The sequence below is a fragment of the Excalfactoria chinensis genome, chromosome Z (assembly GCF_039878825.1).
Source record: "Excalfactoria chinensis isolate bCotChi1 chromosome Z, bCotChi1.hap2, whole genome shotgun sequence".
In the NCBI taxonomy this organism is placed as follows: Eukaryota; Metazoa; Chordata; class Aves; order Galliformes; family Phasianidae; genus Excalfactoria; species Excalfactoria chinensis.
The window spans coordinates 12,456,900-12,469,952 of NC_092857.1; the positions used below are offsets into that span (position 1 = coordinate 12,456,900).

General features: G+C 38.1%; 1 protein-coding gene across 1 annotated transcript in view; it reads right to left on the bottom strand.

Annotated features, from left to right (window-relative positions):
- Positions 1 to 13,053, bottom strand: part of TTC33 (tetratricopeptide repeat domain 33) — a 37,433-nt gene that overhangs the window by 5,646 nt on the left and 18,734 nt on the right. Inside the window, exon 4 of the mRNA XM_072360483.1 lies at positions 3,809 to 3,940. Coding sequence (XP_072216584.1) covers positions 3,809 to 3,940 — 132 coding nt within the window. The remainder of the gene's footprint in view (positions 1 to 3,808; positions 3,941 to 13,053) is intronic.

Genomic DNA, 13,053 nt, shown 5'->3' on the forward strand with positions numbered 1-13,053 from the left:
TTTGTTTCACACTTCAGATGAAATTATAAGAAATTCTAGGCCAAAATTACAAATCAAATTGCTATTTTTATAATTGCAGCGCTTCTTTTTACTTTCATTTGTGCACGTAAGGAGAGTCCTAAGTATATTCATATATTAAAGTTAAATATTCTATCAGCGTGCTTAAATGACTACAAACATTATGTTGTGAAGGGAGAACTATCACAGCAGTGCAGTTAAGTATTTTAATTTCCTATTAGTCTAAAAAGAAACTGTGAGTTACTTGTCCACTCAGGAATTTGGCAGGAACGCAACCAGGCACCAGTCTGCAAATGCTATACATAAAATGAAATCTTGTAACGCTCTCTTAGATTAACAAATCCATTCTGTTAAAAATGTAATAATTAGTCTTTGCATAACTCCCATCGCTATGAAAAAACCCTGACACAGAAAAATGTATTCTCCAGAAATGAAAGAGACATGCATGCACAATTGGTTTCCATTTTACACATTTCACAGAATCACAGGATCATAGAGGTTGGAAGGGACCACCAGAGATCATCGAGTCCAACCCCCCTGCAAAAGCAGGTTCCCTACACCATTTGCTCACTTAACTTCACAGTTATCACTACTCCAGATCTGAAAATGAGGACCTAGTCCACAATAAACTTACGCCATGGAATGGATGAGGATGGTAGGACCTCTGGGCCCAGCTGGTCCAACCCTGCTCAAGCAGAGATACTGAGAGCAGAGTGCCCAAAACCTGGGAGACTCAGTTGCTTTCAGTTGGTTACTTCTTTATGCTTTTGTTGTGGTGTTCTTGTCTGTTCGCTCGATGGTTCATTTGTTCATTTATTCATGGTTTTACTTTTTATATGAAAGTATGCCTCAGTTTCTCTCATGGAAAAAGTGTTTTAATGAAGATTATTTGTGTGAAATTGTTACTTCTGAGTGTCGTCAACAATACAGTAAAATTCACCCAAAAACAAACATTTACAATTATAGAAACAGAGTAAGCCCAACTATGAATTCCTTCAGTTTCTGTATTCACAGTGGCATTTACTGACGTGTATTCCTACAAATCAGTTTCTAGAATGTAAGAAATTAGATCTTATTTGACATTCACTACATTCTGCTTGTTTGTAATTAACTCTTACTAGCGACCCAATTTACTAAATTCAGGAAAAAAAGAGTGCATAACTTCTGTAAAAGTTAAATAAATTGGGACTGGTTTACCTCATTTAGTCTCTGTAACAAGTTTAACCCCCCCAAAAATCTTTCATTTGCAATGACATTAGGCACAATATAGATTAGTTTGTTTGGAAGTTGTATTTTAGGCAGAGGAAACAAAGTCAAAATGCAGTACGTCTTTTCCTACAAAAAGTACATCATTCTCTGTGAATTAATAAAAATATTTATGACAGACCATTTGGCAGGGTGCGGGCAGTGAGGAAATACACAGTGGAGTGGAGAAAGGGAGACTTGAAACAATAAAGCAGTGAAGCTGCTCTTGAGAAGGGCAGGAGTTTCCAAATCTCAGGCATTGCAAACAGCACTGACGTTCACACTCTATTAGCACTTCTTTGTAAAAGCCTAGCACAGTGAAAGATGAGAATACCATGGTATTCAACAAAAGGCTAATGGGAAGAGTATAATTACAATAGACAATTTGTTCAAGAACACTCCACAAGTTCAATACTTACGAAATTATTTAACCTTGTAAGACTTCTACACCATTTTCATGACTCCTTAAAGACTCCTTTGTTTGAAAACAGTGAGCATTATCTGAAGTTTAAAATAACTCCCAATGCTATTCTTCGTAAGCGAGAGCACTCTCATTAGGAGGCAATTCATTATGCATTAATCACATCAAAAAGCAAATAGTGCCCCATGTTAAAACCACCGCAGATGCCCACAGGAGGTTACCCACCACCAGGCTCCCTGCTCTGACAACGGAGACAACAGCACTTAGATAGTTGGCCCTCCAGTCAGGCAAAACCTAGCTGGTGAAACTCCACCTCACCGTCAATACAGCATAACTACAGGTGCACCTATATGGGTGCTTTAGCTCAGATTCACAATGTGCTTTGATGCAAATCTCTGTTTTGGTTAGCACTGGGGAGTCAGACAACCCTTCTGGTTAAATTCCATGTTGCATTCCAAGAGAGCGCCTGAAGTTCTCCAAACAGAGCTAGTCTGAATTTAAACAAAATGAACACAGAGTGGATATTAAGTCCACAGCTCTACTTACTGAAGATAGCTGCTCTTGTTGAAGTGATGCAACTGGTTAATGCAGCCAAAGCTTTACATGGCCTGGTGTGCAGACCTGGTGGTATAACTAACATAGGTATATATCTGTAATTTTCATTGCTGTTATTGTAGCTTTTTTTCTTTTCTTTTCTTTTTTTTCCTTTTTTTCTTTTCTTTTTTTTTTTTTTTTTATAGAATAAGCAGCACCAGCTACCTGGGATTCTTGGAGGAAATAACTTCGAATTTCCTGAGACTAATGTATTTACAATCTCAAACATAATTTACAGTGGCAATTCTAGGCACTGAAAAAAAAAAGAGGATTTATAGATCGTTAATGCAGACATGACAGGCCATCTGCCCTTGCCTTCTACAACACAAAAGCAAGGGAATGTCACCAGCTATTTGACATGATGCAGACAGGTATGGATTTATATTAAATATTCCATGTTTTGATACCGTGACAACAGAAGGGCAGAACACGACACACGTATCCACAACACTCAGCTTCCACCTCATGTTATTCTCATGTTTTGCCATACTTTTTTTCTTGCTTTCTCTCTTTCAAATACTTCTTTCTTTCTACTTTTTTCTTTTTAAAAAGAAAAAAATCACTCTCTCCATGACTTGTCAGCCTCACCCAAAAACATCCTAATTGTTTTTTATGCTTGAAAAATTTCCAGTTCAAACACTGCAACTTTCCAGAAATACTCCAGTGACAATATTAATCATTTCTATAAAGCTACCACTCAGATTAAACAAAACAAAATAAAGCCAGTATCTTTTTTTATCTGAAAGCCCATTACAGATTATTTTTCTAATTGATTTTTGTGAATGTATCTGGACTACGAAGTCCACTGTGTTTCCACACTCCAACACGTAGAAAGCTATTTAGAGTTGGATGACCTGCAGACTGCAGGATGCTTCCTTCTGTATCACTTAATGTGCCCAGTACAGCACCATGGCATACAGCTGGAGCTAAAGAAAAGATGTACTTCAGCTACTGTGGAGCACCCCAGCCTTTTTATTCTCCAATTAGCAAAAGAATCAATTTCATCTCCCTTATGGAGCCAAGGAGCCACGGGGATGTGTGGAAGTGCACATGTGATCTGCTGTATTTGAAGCAAGAAAACAAGAGCTAGAGAAAACAAGATGTCTTCTGACAGCTGTGCATAAAACTGAGGATGGGTATCACCGGGGACTTCACAGCACTTTCAGCTTTAAAGCATGGTGAGCTGTGTTGTATCAGTGCAGCATCTAGAATGTGGTGTACGCAGTTACATCATCACAATTACTCTGCTGCATAAAGCCACCACTTAAACACAGCATATAACACAAAAAGCTTGAGCTAGGCAGGTCTTACACAAGCCTAGCAGCAAAACCACACAGGAAACATTTGTGATAAACAACCAAGTAGAGGGGCATACTTGGTAACTAACAGCAAGCATCTTTTCCCTTGCCTGCTTTCAGGCTATTTAAGGCTATTCAGCTGCCCTGGTATTTTTGTACTTTCACTCTCTGGCACACAATTCAGAGGATATAGACCGCAATTTTAATGTGTCAATGTCATTTATTTTCCTACCAGCGCTATCTCTCCTAATCCAAGCTGGGCACGTCCCAAAGTCTGCCAGGCATCCCAGGAACGTGGGTTCCTCTGAACAGCCATTTCTGCTGCGTGCACTGCTGGGAACATTTCATGTAAAGACATCAGGACCTACGGCAGAAAAATAAGAGGAATAAGAATAAGCAAACTGAAAACTGAGTTAATTTTTCTGGGATTACTCAAGCAACCACCATTTTTCCTGTATTAAAGACAATTTCATCTCACCTATCTTTTCATAGTTTACAAGTCAGCTGCCTATAGCATTTATACTCACTCTGTAGCTCACAGAAAGAAAAAGGCATGCTACAGGATGATTCATCTTAACTGTTTCAGCAATTATCCTAGAAGTAGATTAATTGCTTTGGAAGGCATCCCCTCTCCCTCCCTGCAAATCCCACGCTCTGTAAAGGAGTATCAGAACTGTGGCATTACACCATGGGAAAACACTGAGAATTAAGCACAATGAACAAGCAAGTACTGTTGCAAAACTCCTGAGTTTTATTTTTTTTCTTTTAAATAGAAAATTGAAATCTACCCAATAAAGTTACAGCATGCATTATATAATTATGAAATATATATATATATATGGTAATCTGAATGAAAACAACAGTTAAACAACTGTACAGATGTTACACTTGAGAGACAGCTTGCTATTGAAGGATGCCTGACTTGGATATGAAGTCATCTATACAAAAAAAAAAAAATTAAAATAGTCATTTCTGAATGAAATCAGCACTACAGCTTAGTATGGGCCCACTACTATTCAATCCCTTGCACTCAATCTTCATAACTTAGCCTATAAATCATTTAACATCACACAACGTGGCTCAAAGCTTGCCTTGTTTTTCCAAGACCTCCACAAGATTGGCATGCTACCTGAAGACCTGCATCACTCTGAGATCATGATTTCAGACACCCGCATGCTATGGTGATAGGTAACAGTGTGAGAAACAATGACAACTGCATTCCAACAGTATGATAAAACTGTTAACCACGCAAGTCAGACTCATGTGTGGCTAGCCACTTTTGTCCCAACTGGTCAACCCTCAAGCATGATAAATAACAGAACACAACAGCACAGCTGCTCAAGCATAGAACACATTTAACCTTACCCTCCTACAGTATATTAAACAGACAAATACGAGGGTGGTGTAAGAAGGATTCAAATTCAAGCATCTTGAATTAATATTAATTAACTTTAATTCACAAAGCAGTTGCACAGCATTAGGGTAGCTACAGTGAGATAGCCTTGTTGCAGAAAGTTAACCGTGCATGAAAGAAATACAGCAAGCAACATCTCCAATAAAGCCTTTGGATCCATACCTCTCATGTTTTAATAAGACTTTTTATGGAGAGCAGTTGCATGGTTTCACTTTAACTCATCAGGCTACTGACTGGAACTTAAAAATACCTAAACTTGGTTCCACTTTAACTCTACAAGCTACATACTGGAACTTAAAAATACCTAAATTTGGTTTCACTTTAACTCAACAGGCTACACACTGGAATTCAAAAGTACCTAAAAGTTTTTAGGCACATTCCTCCACAGCTATAAGTTATGTCATGTCATTTTCTCCTCTTTTTTTTTCCTCAGCAGTTATCTACAACTGTGCTTTCTCAGAAAAAAAGTAATGAGCACTATCTGTTTTTCCAAAACTTTCAGTCTAACTGCATTTTTCTGTGCATCTTCTCCTGAGTGACGCAGATCCATGAACTGAATCAAACTGTTACTAGTGGATACAGCCCACCAAGATTAAGGGATTCTGCACCTCTCAACTGGCTTTTATATTCATCTCTTAATGTCTTTATTCTCGTAACAGAAGATAAACCCAAGCATATAACCACTTGAACAATTTTATGTATCTCAGAGTAGTCAGTATGTCTTACAAGTACTTCCTACTGCAACAACTCCAAAATATCACTATAAATATTTAGGATATATTTGTAGTGTTGAATGAATTTTACTGCCTTCTCTACTGAACTATGACCTTACTAATAATAACGCAATCCAATTACTACACTTTCATCTACGTAAAACTGCTGTGTGCATTAATTTAGATAGCTGCTTGTCATGGGTTCTACCTAGATCTACCTGTGCCCATGACAGGGGCAGCTGTTCCTTCAGATCATCTGTTCCTTCAGATGTGCAACTGAAACAGGAATCTGTCAACTGCTGTGGTCCTCACACCTGACAGAATTAGAATGTTTGCTGCCAACGTTGTCTCTTAATTTTATCTTTTCATTGTTACAAACACTCGTTATATTAAGACGTTTGGTTATACTTGGATATTTACCTTCACTGTTCTGAAATAATTCTACTACTGAAGAAATGTAGAGTTCACCAACCCCCAAGGCTCCCTCCAAAATAAGCGCTGTTTGATTTGGTTGAATTCCTTTCCGAAGGAACTTCTCCTGCAGAGAATGCATCTTGTTGGGAATTCTTGTCAGAATCCAGACACTTACAATTAGAATACATTATCAGCTCAGTGTAATCTCTTTTCATTCAAGTTACATTCGAAAACTATTTAAGTGGTGGGAATTTTTTTGATAGAAGAGATGAATAAGTGCACCCTTTGCTAGTCACGTCCACAAAAACTCATAAAACTCAAATTACTAGTGAAAGCAGGAACAAGCAAGCATTATTTTAAGAAGTCATGAATCATATCACAGAATCATAGAATGGCCTGGGTTGAAAAGGACCATAATGATCATCTAGTTTCAACTCCCATGCCACAGGAAGGTTTGCCAAAACTGTTAGAATAAATCAGGCTGGTCATAGTATTTATTTAAAATAGGCCTAACCTCTAATTTCTTGTATGAATTTTCTTTTGCAAACTTCATTAGCAGGACAGCACTCAGATTTCAGAGTTAAGTAATCTTACCCCATACTTGATTTATTTTCTAGTTACAGTGAAGTTTGCATCATTCACAGACATATATCTGAGAAGTCTTTATTTCATATTTATCAGTTCACTAGCTTGCTCAGCAGAAGTAACACCAGAATATTACACAGTTACTATAAATCACAAAGCTACAAATACATAAAAATATAAAAACGGAACTCTGCATAATCAATATAATACATACAGATACAATAATTACAGAGAACACACAAAGAATTTGATAATTCCTTTACCGAATTTCATCAACTGCTGCACAGACTAAATGCAGTTCAAGACACAAGAACTTTAAAGTAGGCACATACTGTACTGTAACCCTCTCAGCCAATCTCCCTCCTCTTCAACTTAACACAGGTACAGATGTCCTGGGTTGGAACAGACATTAGAGATCATCTTGTTCCAAACCCCTGCTGTGTGCAGGGTTGCCACCCACTTGATCATACTGCCCAAGGCCCCATACAGCTTGGTACTGAACACCTCCAGGGATGAGTTCACTGACTGTAAATGTCATGTTAGCCAAAGGTCTGATCCAGCAAACAGATTCCAGTGGAGCCAGGGAAAAAATAATTCCTATGTCTTTCTCATTTTTTCTTCCTATATTTTTCCATATACAGATGGGTAGCAGACAGTTTGTTTCCAACTAAGTAACAGACATGTGGACCTTGTATTAATCCAAATTTCATACCCTGTAACATAAACATGTAATTACTAAAGATCATACAACTACTAGATATAAACCAACAACTATTAGCTGATTTGTTATAACCTAAACTAGGGATTATGAAATCTGAATTTTCTTAAAAAGCTTATCAAATTTTTAAGTATGAAGAGAGATGAGTGGAAGTTGAAACTATTTCTTCACTGAGTGATGGATTTCTTAATCCTTAAGAACAGGGGTTGGAATGATTTAAATAACGGGCTTGGCCTATGAAAGAGGTATGCAGCTGAAATCCTGTTCACTGTATGCAAATTAAGGATGCTGTATAGTACAGAAAGTAGGACAGCTGAAAAACAGCCAGAAAGCTTACTAGATCGAGAACTCTTTTTTTGTAGTTATTTTCATTTGTATTCACTCATTTGTACAAATATCTAAAAACAACTGCAGTGTATACTTTGGGATTCCTTTAGGAATGCATAAAGTTATGGGGAAAAAAAAATAAAATACAACAACCATAGGTCCTTGTCTTCCCTCCCCCCCAGTACTAAACCATGTAGATTCAGTGTCCCAAAATAACAGCAGGAATGCTGTCATGGCTGCATGGCATGTTTGCGAATACGTTACCTGCAATGTCTGCAGTACAAGCATCACTGGATGCACAACATTAGCCAGGTGAGTTCTACCTGAATTCTAGGAGAGTCCATTCCATGTTCCACTGCCCATTGATGGGTCTCTTCCCTCAGGAAAGAGTCCTGGTTGATCCACTGCACAAATGTTCAGAACCTACTTCATACAACTCCCTCGTATTTTATGACTTCTTATAATTCAAAGCATCAGTGAAATAATACACCAGATGTTTAAGAATTTAGGCCACAACAAAGTTCTTAAAGACTGAATCAATATAGTTGAGCTTCCTACACTCCTTTGAACAAGATGCTACTGATCTAATACCAGAAGTAACAATAGGAGACTTTTTTTTTTCCCCAAAAATGTTTAAATAATAATAGTATGGAAACAAGCTGCTCATGTAATTATTCACTTGCTATCAAGCGTTTTCAACAGAGAAGCAGTTAAAGCTGGTAAGGGAAGATGAACTATAGAAACTGAAACACCTTGCATGAAAAGGAGAGCAGTATGTGCACCCCTAACTTCTCTCCACATCATAATCATTGCTTTTTAAGAGATCAAAGAGCAGCTGAAAGCAATGAGAAGAAATTCATCAGCTTTCACGGGTTGTGAACCAGGATTCAGTTGAGCAACTCCACAATCCCATATGATTTTCTGGAAGCACACTTACTGCAAACTGACACTGAAAACTGAACACTTTAAATACTATTTCCGCTCTTCAGAAATTAGGAAAGACATTTGTCCCACATCAGTCAGAATACAGATCTTTTAATCCTTTCCATAAATATTTACAGATTCCTACTATGTCATTAACTTATTTTGCTGAGCTGCATATTAAACAACAGAGTATATACAATGTTACTTTGTTGCTGATAAAGCAAATACTGATGAACTGGGAAACTGCTATATAACCCACACTGAAATTATCTTCATAAGCCTTGCAGAGTACACAGATCTTAAACCCCATCCACAACCTTTCAACCCGTATTAAAACTCAAAAAAGAATGACTTCACAGGGCCATTTTTCTTCACTGACAGAAAATGAGCAGAGACCATAAAAATCCTCTGCATGCAGTGAAAAGTTACTCCTAAAGTGAATCACCTCCTCAAGTATATGACTCGCACCAAGACTGATGGATTTCATAGGCCCTAAGCACTGGCCAAGGCCTTGCAGAAATTGGTGTTCCTCCAAAACTGGAGATACCTAAACTTTCCCATTGAGCTGCACAGTAATAGCTTTAGTATTTGTGTTGGTATGATGGATAGGAACAATATACTCAGCCAGAAGACAGTATCATTTAAATATTAACCACAGTATTTTCTGAATGATTTAAGTATTCCTATTTTGGCAAAAATGGATTTTTACAGCTCACATCAGTGCATTAAAAGTAGAACGATATCAAATTACACCTTACACTAATCAGCTTCCAGTAAGGGTAAGTCATACCACAAATAACACCCGTAACAGTTACTTGTGCATACTAAAGAAATGCTGCTGAAAGACCGAAACAGAACTTTTGTTTAAAAAGATTTAAGAAATAGTTTTATGATGCATACAATTTTGTACATAAACTTATCTTCTAATGCAACATGAATAAGAATGTACTATGGAACAACAAAAGTGAATCCAAAGAGAAACAGTGAAACTTCCCAGCTGTGCTCCCTTCTTCAGCAGGGAGCAAAGTTCACATTGAAAGTAAAAATGCAGATTCCATTATTCGAATCGTAGAATCACAGAATCTTTTAGAGTTGGAAGGGACCTTTAAAGGTCATCCAGTCCAACACCCCTGCAATGAACAGAGGCACTTACAGCTACATCAGGTTGCTCAGATCCTGGTCCTGAAAGTCTCCAGGGATGGGACATCCAGTGCCTCACCACCCTCACTGTAAAAGGTAGTTCTTCCTTATCCTCAACATAAATCTGCCCTCTTTAAGCTTGCAACCATTTCCCCTTGCCCTGTCACCACAGGCCCTACTAAAGCGTCTGTCCCCTTCATTCCTGTAGCTCTCCTTTTGATACTGAAAGGCTGCTATTAGGTCTCTGTGTAGCTTTCTCCCAGCTGAACAGCCCCCAGATGTCTCAGCCTGTCCTCGTAGGAGAGCTGTTCCATCCCTTGAATCATTTTGTGGCCCTTCTCTGGACACACTCCATGTCTCTCCTGTACTGAGGATTTCACATCTGGATGCAGTACTTCAGGTGAGGCCTACAGTGCAGAGCAGGGGTGCAGGATCACCTCCCTCACCCTGCTGGCTGCACTTCTTTTGATGCAGCCCAGCATACAGTAGACTTTCTGTGCTGTGAGGGCACACTGCTGGCTCCTGTCCATGTCATTCTTTCAAGTTTTGCTCCTCTCCAACAGAATCGTTAAGATAAGTGAAGAAGTTTTACAAAACCAAATTACACTCATTCAGCTGATTTCTGAGTCCTTCCTGGTGAACCAGAATGCCATGTGCCATCTTTCACCCAATCATCTACAGATACCTTGGCCATTTAGCTGAAGTACCAGGACTTTAAGGGAGCGTATAAACAGGAGGGGGACTTACAAGGGTGGATAGCAACAGGACAAGAGGGGACGCTTTTAAACTGAGACAGGCAAGGTTTAGGTTAGATATCAGGAGGAATTTTTTCCACACAGAAGGTGGTGACGCACTGGAACAGGTTGCCCAAGGAGGTTGTGGATGCCCCATCCCTGGAGGCATTCAAGGCCAGGCTGGATGTGGCTCTGGGCAGCCTGGTCTGGTGGCTGGCAACCCTGCACATAGCAGGGGGGATGAACCTAGCTGATCTTTGACGTCCTTTTCAACCCAGTCTATTCTATGATTCTATGACTACACCAATATCGTGCTTTGCAGCTATAGGACCAACTGAACGATGCTGTGGCAAGCATTTGTTTGCACAGGTTACATGGCACACTAGTTCAAATCCTGATGAGCTAACCCTTATTCTCCTCTTATTTACAAGATGAAAATATTTTTAAAAGAAATTCAAATCACAAAATAATGGCTACTGCAAAAACATCCTGCTTGGAGGATAGACTTGAACCATTTCTACCCAAACTAGATTAAATCCTACTAGGTATCTGTTCTATTCAAACAGGAGTTAAATTTTTATCTATCCTCAAAAGAAACTGCAGGTTCACACCTGAAAGGAATATCTTTATTAGGAGAATAAAACTAAATGCACAAATGAACAACTAGGGAAGTTAACAACCTTTACAGCTACATGGAAAACTGCTAACTGAAGCAGAATCATATTATACTGTCTCCCCCATGGAAGAGTGAAGATTATAAAGTAAATCTATGAAGTGGAAAGTTCAAAATAGAAAAAGGAAGTAATTCTTCATACAGTGCATAATGAAGATTTGGAACTCCTTACCACATAGCTTTGTGAATGCCAAAAATTTACATCAGATCAGAAAGTGATGAGACAAACGCTGAAGAATAAAATCTTTTAAGCACTTCTAAACTCAAAGAATTCCCACAACCAGAGACTCCTGGAGGCTGGAAAAAATATTGCTCTGCCATTTATATGATTCCTGCCAAGCTATTCCATACTGAATGTGGTCAAGATACTAGATTAGACAGATCTTTCATTTAAGCTAGCATTGTTATAAAGATATTAAAGTATGAGTAAATGTTTAAAGGAACTTTACACTTTTTAAGATGTTATGGCACCATATAACTGCAGAATTATACAGGAATCTAGAACTTAAATCATACAGAAGATCTCTACGTGCTAATGTGGCATCTAAAGAAAATTTAAATCTGATCTAAAGCATGCCCAAGTTATGTGGACGTACCACTGCAAAGTTCCCATGAGGTTCGAACAACATACATACAAGAAAATGCATTGATATTTTAAAAATAAAAGTTATAAGAAATTACTGACTACAAATCTAGTCCACTGAGAAAGAAGGGAGAACAAACGCCCACTCTCAGCAACCTTTAAGATTCAGAATGATTGAGCTGTACTAGAAAAAATACCTGTAATTTCAAGTACAAGCTTCTGAATCTTAATACCAACATCATTCAAATTCATGACAGAATGGCTTAGGTTGAAAGGGACCTTAAACATCATCGATCTCCAACTCCCTGCCATGGGCAGGGCTGCCAGCCATCAGATTAGGCTGCCCAGGGCTCCAACCAACCCAGATTAGACAACCTCCAAGGAATGGGCATCTACAACTTCTCCCAGTGAATCAATTCATCAAACAACTTTTCAGTCACCCACCCCACTACACTCAAATTTTTTCTAACATGAGCTATCTGTAACCCATATATACATAGATGTTAACAAAGCAATCTAACAATACCCAAAATAATTCAGGAGGAAGAATCTTTTAAAACATTAACTCATTTTCAAATCAAATTCAAAACTAGGTAAGATCTAAAACTTCTCTAGCTACACAGAACTAAAAACTGCTTCAGCATTACTATACTGAAAGCACTTCTACCTTTGTTCTACAAAACCTAACTTTCTTCAGTTTGCAGGCAACAAAGGCACGATAACCAAAAAAAGCCATAGTGACCACAACCTGTTCTTTTTGTTTTCTTTATACTAGAGTCAAACCACAATAGCAATAATGTTTTTAAAACTGAACAATATAGCAATCTTCCCAACAGTTACATATAACGTTCACTGACGTACTGTTTTCAGTTTCTCTTTTACTTCTCTTAGCTTTAAAAACCATACGTTCACTGAGGAAATATGTCATGCACAACTAAGAACTGAAGAATTAAATCCTTGTTCTCATTCTTAATTCAACATTTTTGTGGAAGAGCATCATTATTTAATATGGGCGGATAAAAGTAATTTTCTATCTTGTCATATAGATAGAAACAACAGCTTCTCCGTCCAAACAAAACAATAGAACCTGGCACTTTTGCCATCTAAGCTACAAAAAGAAATCACAAGTTTGTGCCATAACTTCAGTGAGGTGTTGATGGACGCAGGCTTTGATGAACTGAGATCATAATTACACTTCAATTATTACACTTTTCCAAGACTAACTTATCTATCCTGTCACTGGTTACAACCA